General features: G+C 45.1%; 1 protein-coding gene across 2 annotated transcripts in view; it reads right to left on the bottom strand.

Annotated features, from left to right (window-relative positions):
* Nucleotides 1–8,665: 8,665 nt before the first annotated feature.
* Nucleotides 8,666–14,268, bottom strand: part of ATXN7L3 (ataxin 7 like 3) — a 131,002-nt gene continuing 125,399 nt past the window's right edge. For both annotated transcript variants that reach the window (XM_086923921.1, XM_086923922.1), the window contains one exon: nucleotides 8,666–11,271. In XM_086923921.1, the coding sequence (XP_086780047.1) occupies nucleotides 11,060–11,271 (212 nt within the window). In that variant the 3' untranslated portion in view covers nucleotides 8,666–11,059. The remainder of the gene's footprint in view (nucleotides 11,272–14,268) is intronic.

Here is a 14,268-nt window from a genome sequence, read left to right as displayed (position 1 = left end):
AGCCCCTCAACAACAAAGCTGCTCATGAATTGCTTTGTTCTGGCGGAGGGATTATGGCCTTTGCAGGGATGCATGGAGTCCTGGGACGTTGGGATGTTTTCGCAGCGGCGCAAGATTTCTTGGCACACAGCTACATTGAGGATACACTGAGTTGCCCTCTGATGGTGCTAGAGGCTCCGGTAATTGAAGAACATGCATGTTCTTTTCCTTTGCTAAATTGGATGTCAGACATGTTTTCGGATGAGAACAGTGACTTCCTATTGGAGGCTGTTGCTACATATTTTGCATATACAATATTGGATTGAGTGGTCATCGCTTCTCTCTCTTCCATGACCGAGGTCACGAGTTGGACATCGGATATTGTTATTCTCAGTTTCATTTTTTTCTGCCCCGACCTATTGACTTCACTATGTCCATGGCTAGAATTACTTGATTTGAAGAACATTCAAATTATGGAGGTTTTTGTTCCAGTTTTTTCCCTGTGGCAATTTGAGCTTGGTTCTGACAGTTGTTCTTGAACTCTGCCTTCCAAATTTGCCATTTGTCTTATCTGTGCTCGGATCAAGGGAGGTTGTCATGGGGAAGAGCCTTGCATTTACACTGTGTTAAGTTAGCATGAGCTTATTAGAAGTTTAAACGCAATTTTTCCTTTCTGCTGCCTTTGCACACGACACACATTATTGCAAATGTTTAGAGTCTAGCAGACTGTTTTGCTTCACACGAGAATAATAGGTTTTCCTATAGTAGCAGCTTTGCTTGGTAAGCTTTGCCTAAACAGCGAGTGCCGAGGTCTTCAAGGTTATTTCAACACAGTGGTTGTTGTTCGGTCTGATCAGCGCACGTTCTAGACATAACATATATGCAGCTGTGGCCGCCTCTGATTTTGGCACCTTAAAAATGCACTGCGCAGGCATGCAAACACACTTTGGAGAACATTTGCATGCAGAGAGCTGGTGTAGGAAATAATGTGATCCATTTCTACTAGGACCAGAGGTAGATATAAAATAACCTAGTAGCAAGGGAGGGTGATTTCTAGGTGTAATCTAGCCTTTCTTCATTTAGCATTTTAACATGCTTTCTCCCTTTGTATTTTATGGAATAGTAACTATGCTGATAATCTTGTTGCTTATAATATGTCTGCTAATATGTTGCTATGATACTGCGCCTGAGAACACGGCATTAGAAATAAATATTTCAAACTTGCACGTGTCTTCATTTACTCCCCGTTTTGGACTAGCATGAGAGTATAACGAAAGAGTGTTCATGTGTTCCACATTGCCTGAGGTATTCTAAGTTCCATGTTCTGGGTGGTCTAATCATTGGGGGTATGGAAGAACCAATGAGACACATTGCTAGTCTGGTAAAGGATTTTGGCTACTAAGGTGAGTTTTGGTACACCCTAATTCACTGAGGTTCCAAGTCTCTATGCACAGTTCTGTGTATGAGCAGAATCCCTGCTACAAAGCTTACTGACCCGTCTAACCGAAGTGATGGCGACCATCGGAATGTTACATTGAGATTCCTTGTGAGAGCGGGGGGGAACCCTAGGAGGCATTACTCTTAGACCTTCGAGGAAGGCTTTGATGACTGGAATTCTGTAAAGGGAAATGTGTTGCCCATTCTGTAGGTATGTAGCTATATATATATAAATATATATATATATATATATATATATATATAAATATAAAAGTGTTGTTGCAAAGTCATCCTGGGCACCCCCAACTTTTTGCTGACTGATGCTGGTGGTAACTGATTTTGACTGACCCTGGGCTCTGCCTAACCAGTCCCAAGGCCAGTGTTGAGCTGAAAGGAACACAGTACAGTTAAACCACCCAACATACACTAGGGTACACAATGGTATGGTGGGGTAATTGGCATGACCTACCCCATAGGCCCCATGTTTATAATGGAGCAGGGGATTGAAACTATCTAGAAGTCCCCAGTGCCCGAGGCATGGCAGTTTAGAGTGCAGCAGCTTTTTGCTGAAGCAAGAGGTCAGTTTAAAAGCAGCACTGGGTGCCAGGGCAGCTTTTCAACAGTAAATTGTGCCAAACTCGACTTTGGTGGTAGGGGCACTTAAAAATGGAAAACCTACAATGTTTTGGCACATTAGAGACCCCCCTGGGTCTCCCCTAGGTATCCTAGGGGTGGGGGGGGGGGGTCAGTTATCTATAAGGTGCACCCTTATAAAATTCGTTTTATATGCTTGAGTAAAGTGAAATTTCACATGGAGAAGTGTGGCTCAATGATTAGAGCGGCAGACCCTGATGCAGAGGTCTAGCCCGGGACCAGGGTTCAATTCCCCGCCTCGGCGGGTCTTAGGCTCAAAATTCCACGGACCTGATAATTCTCACCTCGTGCCTATTCCATACATGGAGTCCCACTCGGCAACTCTGGGCAATAGCTTGCTTAATCTCACAACGGCCCCCACAACGCTAAGGATGCCTGGCCACCACCTTGGGGGTGCCCTGGAGTGGACGCCTCACAAGGAAAGCCAGGATGGGTTCCACAGCGGTATTCGTACAAGCGCCTCGAGACCCTTGCGGGTGAGTAGTGCACTATACAAGTATCAATTTACATTTACATTTCACTCCCCACATTGTGTTAAAGTGCTGCTCAAATTCGACGTTGATGCTAGGAGCACTGGGTAAGGAGGATCTGCAATATTTCTGCAGTTCAGAACCCCAAGTCTCCCCTTGTTACACAGGTGGTGGGGGTCCTGTAGAAATTAGGGAAATACTTATAAAATGTGTTTTTATAAGCCCCGGTGCTAGAAAACTGGCCCAAGTCATTTTCCCTGTTGCAAACCCCCAGCCCATAGGTAAACATGATAGGAAGCAATTGATTAATAAATATTGATAGGAGTGGACTAGCCAGACCATTCAAAGACTTCCCAGAATGGTAGTAGTAAATCCAACAATATTATATTGTTGAATTTCTCCTAAAGTGTACTTACAAACAAGAAAGTCTTATAGCTTCTTGTAAGTCCAAATTCAGCCTGCCAGTGGTCTGCCCTGATTGGTCAGAGTTAAGTGGATTAGCCAGGCTGCTTTGAAGAGGTGATACAGAACCCCTGGGTTGAACCACTCTGCTCCAAGGGCAGTGTGCTGGTCTATAGGCATGCCAGGCAAGGGCATAGAGTCGTAAACCATGCTCTTCAAAGGCAGAGGGGAGGCCTGGGTTTCAGTTTCACTATGACACTCTTGACCCAGAGTAAGGGCTAGGCTTAAGGAAGGTATGTGCAGATAGTAGGGGGAAGAGTCCATTTAGATAAGCCATCCCAGGGGGTGTGTTTAGCCAGCTCTTACCTCCTTGCTGGAAAATCAGGCATTATGGATTTGGAAGATTGGTGCACTCTGGGACAACATAATGTCACACTTTACAGGATGTGGTCATAACTATGAGGAGTTACCATGATCTCATTGGTCAGAAGTGACCTGGTGCTTGACCCAGAGAATTTTGAATAAGTATCTGAGAGGGGCAGAGCCCTCCAGATCTGTTGCTTGAAACTTACTGAAACAAGAAGTTCCCTGCTGTGAAGTTTTGCTGTGCAAAGATTTCTAAGGCCTGACCTCTGAAGACTGCACCAACTGAAACTGCAGCCCTGTGGGTTACCTTGCTGCAAAAAGACTAAAGAGTGAACTCCCTGCAAGCTACAGGTTAACAGAGCGCACCTGGACATCCCCACAACAAATTCCCAGCCAGGAGTACCAGTGGATTTGTAAGGGTATTGTTCAAGTGGATTGTGGAATTGAAGTTTCACACTTTCAAGGACCCTCTTAGAGATTCCAGAACCTTGGATTGTGTGTTGGATACTTTAAGACCCGCAAGCAGAACTTCAGGAAGGAGTTCTAACTAGACCAGCCTGCTGGAGAAGGCGCAACACATTTGGTGAGATTCTCCAGAACAATGTTTGAAGTTGTCCCTGTCAGAGGAAACAAAATGTCTAAAAGAGGCACTGTTGGTTTCTAAGCACTAGAAATTGACTAGTCTTTAAAAATTCATATCTCTGGTTCCCTACAGTGGATTTTTTTTGTTTTGGTGTCATTTAAAATATACAAATATTACCTAGTTTTATAAATTGGTGTTGGATTTGTATTTTGTGTGTGCCTTAATTATTTACTGAAATGGTGTTTTCGAATACTTTACATACCTGTCTTTTAATTTTAGCCTTTCTGCTCACAGCCACGTTACCAAGGGTTGAGCATAGGAATAATTTTCAAAGAACTATGCTGGGTCCTACCATGTGTTAGTGGCCTTATTGCCAGTGGCAGACTTACATTTGCCCCTACCAATAACCCAGAATCCAACAGGTGTGCAAATGAAATAAGTAGCAGACAATGGCTTGTACCCTGGCTGTTAAGGGATCAATGTGTTTGGAATGACAACAGTGAATACATCTTTTCCATTTAGCATTGTCACAGGCCCAAGTAGTAGGCCTGCTTGTCTGTTTGAGAATGTGTTTGGGAGAATGAAGTAACCAAATTCTAGAACTTCAGTAGCCAATTCACAAGAATGAGGGAACTGAGTTCCGGGTGTCTGATTTCTCCATGGTTGTGGGTGAGAAGGTCCTGCCTTGTCGGCAGTGCGAGGAGTGTGGTGAACCATGTTGTGCCCATGTGGGAGCCACCAAGATAAGAGAGATCTGCCGAAGTTTGCCAACTACAAACGGAAGCAGTGGGAGAGATGGAAAAGCATAAGCAAATATCCCTGACTAACTGATTCATTGTGTGTTGCCCTTAGACTGAGGGTGTGGAAACCTAGAGGTGAAGTTTGGACATCTGGCATTTCCTGGCGAAGAGGTCTATTTGTGGTAGTCCCTAACGCTGGAAGTATTGGAGAAGGAATTTCGGCTGGAGTTCATGGACTTACTGGGGCCTCCAGCTGAGGAGATCTGCAAAGTTATTGTACAATCCCAGTTGGTACTCTAACAGGTGAATGTTGTATCGGAGAGCCCACCGCCAAGTGGCTTGGGCTAAATGAGAACACTGAGGGGATTGGGTGCATCCTTGCTTTTGGAGATAATATAGGACTACCATGTTGTCAATCTTGATGCGTCAGGAGCCAATCAGGTGACGACGGAAGGCTTTCAGCGCTGGGTGAACACCTAGTAACTCTGGGTGATTTATGTGGAGAGATAGCCGATTAGGTCCATGTGGCCCTGGACAGTTAGAACTTGTGAGTGTGCTCCCTTTCCCGTGAGGGAGGAGTCCATGGTTATGGTTGTCTGCAGACTGGGTCTAAGAAAGGCAGCCCTTTCAACAAGTTGTTGGTGATGCACCATTGCAGAGAGTGGCTAGCCGACCAACATCCCATTGACCCTCCGCTTAGTCCATTGATGTGCTACACACTCCTGCAATGGACGCATGTTTAGTCTGGCATGGGGTACTATGGCTATACATGAAGCCAACATGCAGAGGAAACAGGACTGTCCTCCTTGTTACCTTGACAAACATGGGGAATGAGTGCCTGGAATGATTTTATCCTGGCAGCATTCAGGTAAGCTATTCCTAGTTGAAAAGTGCTCCTAGGTAAGGTTGGATCTGAAGGGCCTGGAGGAGGGATTTTAAGGTGCTGATTGTAAAGCCTAAGCTGTTAAGTAGGTTTATGGAGAGTGAGTTGGCAACAATTTTGACGAGTTGCGTTTTTGACAAGTCAGTCATCCAGGTATGAAAAGACATGTATGCTTTGTCTGCGCATGTGAGCAGCTACTGCCCAAAGACATTTGGTAAAGACCCTGGGTGACCCCGAAGGGGAGCACTTTGAATTGGTAATGCTAACCATTTATTACACACTTCATATACCAACAATGTGCCAGGTGAATAGGAATATGAAAGTAGGCGTCTTTGAGGTTGAGTGCAGCCATGAAGTTGCCTTGTTGTAATAACAGGATGGCATCTTGAAGAGTAACCACGTGGAAGTGCTCTGAGAGAATGTTCTAGTTTAGGAGTAGGAGATTCAATATTGGCCTCAGGGATCCATCCTTTTTGGGAATAAGGAAGTATAGGGAATAGACTCCTGTGCCCTGTTGATGGAGTGGAAGGGTTCTATAGCTCCTTTTTTGAGGAGTGCTTGCACTTCTTCCCGGAGCAACTTTGGATGTTGTGGGGAAAGTCTGTGTTTGCATGGGAAATTTTGGGAGGTGTCGAAGTGAGCTCCAGACAATAACCATGTTGGATAATATCCAACATACACTGGTTGGAGGTGATGTTCCGCCAGGTGGAAAAGTACCCTTGAAAACTACCCAAACAGGTGTTGTGTGACTGGGTGGAATGAGAGGCAAGTCAGGGTTTGGTGGTTGTAGCAGATGATTTGGTAAGTTAGCCTTTGTCTCTCCCTTTGAAGTTGTTACACCTATATGAGCCTTAGTAGAATCCTCTAGGTGAGGTTGTTTGGGATTTTGCTGCACCTCAGGTTTGAACCATGAGACTCATATCCAAGCATGTGTGCGTGGTAAAAGACTGGAGTTTATTACCCTAGCTGTAGTATTCGCAGCGTCAAGGGCACAATGTATAATTGCGTTGGAAATTAATTTTCCCTCAGATATATTTGATAGGCTTGTTTTTTGTGTTCTTCTGGGAAGTATTGGAGGAGATCCTCCATATTGTTCCAATGGGCTCTTATCATACCTAGAGAGAAGGTCAATAGAATTTGCAATACGCAGTGATTGGTGGATTGCGCAAATACCCTCTTTCTAGCAGCATCTATTTTCTAGCTCTCCTTGTACGGCAGAAGGGCTTCTCCAGATGTTTAAGAATTGGCTCTTTTGCTTGCAGAGCCTATTACTAATGAGTCTGGTGGAAGTTGACTTGTATGTATAGCGTGTCATTAGGGGATGCTTTAAATTTTTGTCTACCCTTGGTGTTATCACCCTAGAGATTATAGGGTCATTGAATATGTCAGGGGTGTGACAGAGCATACCCATTAGCGTTGCATTGGGAGGTATTTTGCAGAACTAAGTGTAATGGAAAGTCTTCTTCTAGGGACTCATTGTGTAGTTGCAACTTATGGAAGGTGGTAGCCGTAATAATCAAGTTGTGATATGCATTTTTGTCATCCGGGGGATGGTTTTGTAGGGTACAGATCAGCTGGTAGGTCAGTATCATAAGTATCCCATGGGTCATCGGGTGGGATATCAAAAGCGTCCCCGTAGTCTCTTCCCCCTATGTAAGAATGAGTTGACCTTTTCTGTGAATATGATGCGGGTGAAGAAGGTGGTGAGTGGCATCGCTCCGGTATAGGTGGTAGGCTAATGTATAGAGGATTGTGGCCTTGTCTGTCTTCCTTCTCTGTTTGGGCAATGTTGGATTGCCCAAAGCCTCTTCAAAAGATAGCTGCTTTTTCGAGAGTTGAGCACCGGTGTGTGAAGGTCGAGTAATTACCTGGCCTGTGTCTGGATGGATCATAATATGCTTTTGCGGAATGTATAGTTCTTCCTGCAGTCTTTGACACAGGAGTTCCACTGACCCCCATCCATGAAAAGTTTTGCTGGGCGCCGAAGTTCTGGGCTCGAACGCTGATATTTTCAACTACAAAGACCTCGGCTCCCATGGGGCAGGTTTTGGTGCTGAAATTTTCATCTCCGAAGCTTGAGTCGACTGGTGCAAAGTGGTCGGCTCCGAAGTAGTTGGCTTTGATGGTTTCTTCTGCACCATACTGGGCGGGTCCGAAGTTTACAGTCTGTGCCGACCAGTGGCTCTAAGGCAGTGGTGGCCAGACAATGTATTTAGTTCGGTCTTTAACAGGAGGGCGACCTTTTGTGGTGGTCTGATGGAGTTGATGTCAAGTTGGTGGGGACACAATACCCATGGCTGGTTGAGCAGGAGGTAGATCTTGCACCTCAATTTCAGAGCAGGAGCTGTCATCAGGGTAGAAGGTCCCTTTGTCCTCAGTCAATACCGGTTGTGATGTTCTTGGATGTCTTCGGGTGCGAAACGGTCTGGGTATCATCCACGCTCCTTCAAGACATTTCGATCCATCAGGCCCGATGGTCGCATCGTCTTCTCTGACCCGAAGGAGCTGCAAGCCTCGCAGCTGGCTTGGTCATGTACGGGGGTGAGGCACAGATTACAGACCTGGTGGAGATTGATGTGAGGATACTAGGCGTGACAGAGAGCAGAAATGAAAGGGTGTCCATTCCATCACCAAGTGGATATGGTGTGGAGAGAGTGCCTAAGTAAAGCCCCTAAGGCCCACCTGGGGCCGTGGTCAATGAGTCTCCCCAGTTAAATTCAAGTTGTCAGACCAAACAGAAGACAGACTGAGTGGACCGGGATCGAAAACAATATCGACAAAAAGCAGTCATGAACTGATAAAAGTGCAGCACAATGGTGTCAAACCGGAGCAGAAGAGCACACATCTGAACCAGACAGTGGAAGAAAATAATCTAACAATGGAGTTGATGATCATGCGCATTACTAGCAAGAGTAGGAGTCACACTAACTCGTGACTCAGACTTTCTTTGAAGAAAAACAACTTGCACACATCCATGCCCAACACTAGATTGCAGGATTATGTTAAGCATACGTATCTGTAGCCACACATACCTCACACATATATTTTCAATTTGTGTGTTTTCTCCTTCCCATGTGCCATTTTCAGAGATGGGTTAGATGGAATGGAGGGTGCACATGCAGGAGCTTCTAAAAAGACAAAGTGCATAATCTTGAAGGGAGAGATGTCCTTTTATTTACATGGGCAGCCACCATTCACTTTCAGGACACTGATTTCAAAGTTTACTACCTGTACAATATCAATTACAAAATGAAAAAATAAAACAGTTTTAGACCACATGCTTCTCTCCCTGCAGCAAGAACATGATTACTGCATGCATGGCCTCAGACACAGTGCGAAATAAAAAGGCAATTCTCAGGGTGAAGCCCAGTACATCAGCACCAACAGAAGAAAAAAAAATTACAACAGTATGGAATAACAAGTTCCCACCTCCTTACACTCCTGTGCTAGGACACCTCAAGAGAAATAAGTCCAATATTCTGAGGAAACTGCCTCTTAAATTCCTTCAAAGTGTTCGATCGCAAAAGGGGAATGCAGCACAGCTGCCCCGCCCAGTGGTTTGGAGGGGGGGGGGGGGTTGGGTCTTCCACCACAACGAACTTTAAAGGTGAGCCCCTGCTGTGCAACCATAGTAGGGTCTGTGCTGGAAGATCAATTAGAAGCCCTGCTGTAGCAAACCTATAGTATAGTTAGAAGTTGTTGCAAGACAGCCCTGCAGACACAAGTCTCAGATATAGCCCACGCCCAGTGGGCACCTTGCTTGCAAAAAGGACTTGCTTAAGGAAGGGAAATATTGTTTGTATACATTACAGTAACAGCTTCAATATCTGATAATATTGGGTGGGAGGTACATGAGCCCATGAATTGAAATTAGCCTATGCCTGCTGTTTCTTCTGACATGTGCTTTCACGAAGGGGACAAGTCGTTGCAGTCGGATATCAGAAGTGATACTAATGGAAGTGAATGCATATTCCATCTTTTGAAAACAGAAAAGTGGCAATCTGATAGAAGGGACAGCTTAACTTCCAACCTGGTGCAATACAATAGCCAGGGTTTGGGAGTGAAGCACCAAGCCTAGGCAGAACACAAAAATAATGACAGCTAGACCACATTTCAGTTGACTTTTACAAGAAGGTATCTCCCACCAGACTCTAATATTTAATATGCAGTTGATTTGTTGAGGTCTCCTTCATGATTATTAACAATGCTACTATTTCTGGTATTTTGCCTAGTAGCACCCAATGCAGAAATGGCCACCATTTCAATTCGTAAACAGTGGCAGGTTCAGTCGAAGAGCCGGGTGCAGCATTGAAGAAAGAACAGCACCAAGGGACTACAGCAGGGCAATGTCGAGAGTGCCTAGAGTTCAGATGAACTGTGTGTAGTGTAGTGTATTGAACTATTGGGAAAAGAACAGGACAGGTAGCAGCAAATACTGTAGGCCAGGGCCAAGCTGCTCTGTCTGAGGTAATTGAGGACCGGCTGCTAGCATAGGAAAAGTACTGCGGAACAAAAGGTTCTGTAAAGGCAAGTTCTTGGACGTCAAAACGTGGCAAAGCTTTGCTTACCAGCTCATGGGAAAGTGCAGAAAAAATGAAAAACACAGGGTTGGTATCTTGTTACAGAAAAGCAGTCAGCCTGGTGCACATTTGACTGAAAAGATGAAAACATTCTTTAGAAGCACCGTTCATTCAACTAGTGCACACTGAAGGGAGTTTTCGGAGGTTACCTCACTAAGGCGTGCCCTCTCAATTATAGTAACTATTGTGGAATATCTGAAAAATGTATGCATTGAATGGCAGCAATTATGCCCAGATCCGTGCACCCAGTGGGCAAAAATTGCACCCTGCTAATACTGGGATTGCTGCGCTCAAGTAAAATAGGTTTCATCGCCAACCAACTTTCAACTTCCTTGGACATACCAATTTACAGCTTCAAAGAAATGAAGAATTACTCCTTTGGGATATTTCCCTATTCCTGTGCACATCTATAGTATGAGCCAGGAGAGTACAGGGTCCAAGACATCTCCTTACAAGAGAGGGTTAGAAATTATAACACACTGAAAGCAAGGCCAATCTGGTGAGACCCACGTGGCAGGCTGTGAAGTTAAACACAAGTACACTAGGAGTCCTCAGGTCTATATTAAAGCAAACTCAGCTTGACACCTTTCAATGATTGTGTAAATTTGTGATCCCAAAAATCCTGCACAATGTGGCTAAGCGACAAACACCATACCTTGGCAGCATACATGATTAAGCAGCCCATGATCAGCAGCATGGAATACATAGGAAAGTGGGAAAGAGGCAGTCTCCTCTCCCCAAATGCTGAAGCCCCCAGCCACCAACCGCTTCCATCACAAAGAATCTCTCAGCAATGTCCACCTCCACGCAGTGTTCTCATCCCCTGGTCATCAATGCCAGGGAAATGCATGCACCATCGTTCACTGGAGAGCACTCTGCCATCTAGTCTCCAGTGTGAAATGTTCAGAAGAAAGCAAAAGTACACCGGTGGCAGTCTCAGAGAGCCGAAAGTCCTCTCACAAATCTCAGTTCATGTCGTCATAGATGCTAGGAGTTAGCGGTTTGGGTTTCTTTTTCTTGCTGGAACTCATTGACAAGGTAGAGGAGCTGCTGCCGCCGCCACCTCCACCACCACCACCACCTCCTGCTCCTCCACTGCTTCCCCCACCACCGCTCACCAGGCTCATGTGGCTAGGCTTCTTCTTCTTGCTTTTCCGAGTCTCTGAGTTGTTTGTACCTGGAACAAAACAGAGCAGTGAGAAATGGTTGGATCAAAGTGCTACATATTCACCTTCAATTAAAGTGGAGTTGGAGAGATTCTACAGTTCTGTGGACATTGCATTTGTAATGCTGTTAGTCAAACTACACTCAAGCTAAACAAGCTTTTTTTAGTCAGCTGGAAACAACAAAAGGAGAAGTGACAGCTTAATAATCATGTTTTGTTGCTGGAGCCAATGATGGATAATAAGAAGCTCGGTTGCAGAGCTCCTGCCAGCTTCCTCAATCTTAGGAAGCACAATCGTTTTTTATTTGAGGGGACTATTCTTCATTTTTAATACCGCTTTTGAAATTCTCAAGTCCGCATTGACAGGAAAACTTGAGAAAAATAAGAGCAGTCAGCTCAGAGGACTGATTCAGATGAATCACTTTAGGAGACAAAACAAGTTACTTAACTTTGGTAACACTCTTTCTGATGGATGCTCTATCTAACTGGAGATTCCTCACTATTAGAACATCCTCGAGGCACACTGACGTTTTAAAACAGCATTACTTGGGTGCCGGTAGGTGGCAATGCATGGCTACATGTTAACTTAGTTACTCCCTGGAAGTGACAATGATAACACCTATAAGTGCCATCGCAGCAAGTCTCAAGTCAAGTTCTTTCTTAACACTGTCCATGCCCCAGAACGCAGAGCCCAACAATGATCAGAAGCACCTGTATCCAGATCTCCAATTTGGAACCTTTTCAGATGAAAACAAAAAACGACAATTCCATAGAGCAGGGAGGAGGGTGGTAAGGAATCTAGGATTAGATAAAGTATTCATCAGAAAGAGCGTTGCCAAAGGTAAGTAACTCCTGATGGATACTTCGAACTACAGATTACTCACCATTAGAATAGATACAAAAGCAGTAACTCCCCAGGTGGAGGGTCTGTGGAATGACTTAAAAACATCCTGCAAGACTGAAAGGGCTAAATGACCTTCCATGCAAACTTGGTTATCAAGGCAGAATAATAAAAGTAGTCTGAGATGGAGAGTGGCGCTGTAAAGTAATTGGTGTATAAAGCAGAAGGATGTTTGTTGGTGATTTCTCTTTGCAGAATGTCAGATCCCATTCAAGGGCAGGGGGGGCATGGATGGAGAGGGGTTACTGGGCATTAACTGTGAAGCTCAAGGAACTTGGAACTGATGTCCCAGGGCCCATTTAACCATGACTAGGCCAAATACAATCCTTTCTACACTTTATTCTAGAGGTCGCAAGCGTAAGCAGTCATAGGCTCCTCAGGGAGGGATTGTAGGGGTGTTCCAGCTCAGAACTCAACAATCAACCAACATGCCCAATGATAAAATCTAGCCTAATGCATGTCTTTACAAGAAAGACAGCACTTACATCATACAGTTGTACTATTAATGATCACAAAAGTCAGTGTTCCCCTGAAAGTACAACACCCTACCTGCTCCCTCCCTCCACTGTTCCCTCCTGGGTGGCTCCCCTTAAATCTGCGTTTCGTCTTCATTGTGAAAAAGGAAATAGGATGAATCTCGGATGCAATCAAATGTGCTCAGTTTGCATTTGGTCTTACCCCTTATCTTCATAGCTGACCCTAGGAGTCCTTGTTCACTGCCTTGTACCGGGGACAGCTTTCCTCCATGCCCGGCATCAATCATGGTTCCGCGGGCAAGGCCTCTGATGTGTTGCAGATCACATCTAGGAGCGCCACGCCAAGTCTACGGAAGTTGTGGCACTTGAGCAGGTGCCATTTGGCACCGTTGGTCTTCATTTGAAGTAGTGCTGCTGCCCCGCCTGGGCCAACGCAGGCACAGACAGAGGGTCAGGCAGCAAAGTCTTGGAATTTGAAGTACTATTTGGGTCCAAAGGTACGTACAATCTTGGCTCGGCTTATGACACTAAAGCTGCTGCAGCCCTCAATCAGGCCTAGAGCAGTAAGACAGTTGCCCCTCTTGTCTGGGCCAATGGCAATCATGCAATCACAGCCCTTATATTGGCCTTTGGTAGTAACACAGTTGCAGGCCTTTTTCGAGCCTTTGGAAATCAATGTTATAGGCCAGATTGGGCAGACAAGAATCACAATATAACGGTTCCAGCCGGGAACCAAGATGAGAAACCAGGGGTTAGGAATAGGGGCCACAATCACAAGTGCTCTCACGAGTAGTCGCTCTCCCTGGGAACCCCAAAGCCACCATGAACCTCACTCTTTCCGAATAGTCTCTCGCCTGCAGGGCCGGGCACACACTTTCACTTTCTCAGCAGGCACACTTCTAGGCACTTCAGGGCAGTCCATAGTTTTTCCAGAAGGAAGTTCAGATTTCAGGTGATATCCCTTCACCTTCGGGAGACTGGCTGTGAGGCAGACACCAACCCAGGTTGCATAGCAGTCCGAGAGTACTCTACATTCATGAAGGACTTAAAGGACTAGTTAGTTACCCTCAGAACGCCTGATCTGGTAGAGAAAGTATCTTGCAGCAGATTCCTTACTTTATAATCCTCCCCCAGGCATAAGACTGGGTTCTGAAGTTTTTTCCACAGCAAGTTGGAAGAGGACATCCCCAGTCAAAACTTGGATCCACATATAGAAACTGCCTACTGAAACAGTGTGCTAAAATAAACACCTTTGTGTCAAATAAGCCCTGTTCTTCTAATTCAATGTGTGAATCTTCTTCAATGAAATCAAAGTGTCCAAAGACGACTCAGTCTTAACATTGACAGAGGTCTTAATTCAGTGTGTGAAGTCTCAAAACTAAATAAATGAGTCCAAAGGGGACTCAGATTACAGAGCGGGGAGGATGCGTAAGGCTTACGGAATCTGTGGCTAGATCAGGTCTCTAACAGATAAGGCGTTACCGAAGGTAAGCAACTTGTCCATCTAAATCGAGACATCTAGCAGCAGATTCCCTACTTTAGAATCATATGCTAAAGCATACCATTACCGGAGGAGGGACTGTGATCTGAGACCACTAAAAGCCTCTTAGAACAAAACCGGTCTAGACCCAG

Source organism: Lissotriton vulgaris, chromosome 5 (assembly GCF_964263255.1).
Source record: "Lissotriton vulgaris chromosome 5, aLisVul1.2, whole genome shotgun sequence".
NCBI lineage: Eukaryota > Metazoa > Chordata > Amphibia > Caudata > Salamandridae > Lissotriton > Lissotriton vulgaris.
Note: the sequence above shows the minus strand (reverse complement) of the source record. Positions and strands in the feature narration are given on the sequence as shown.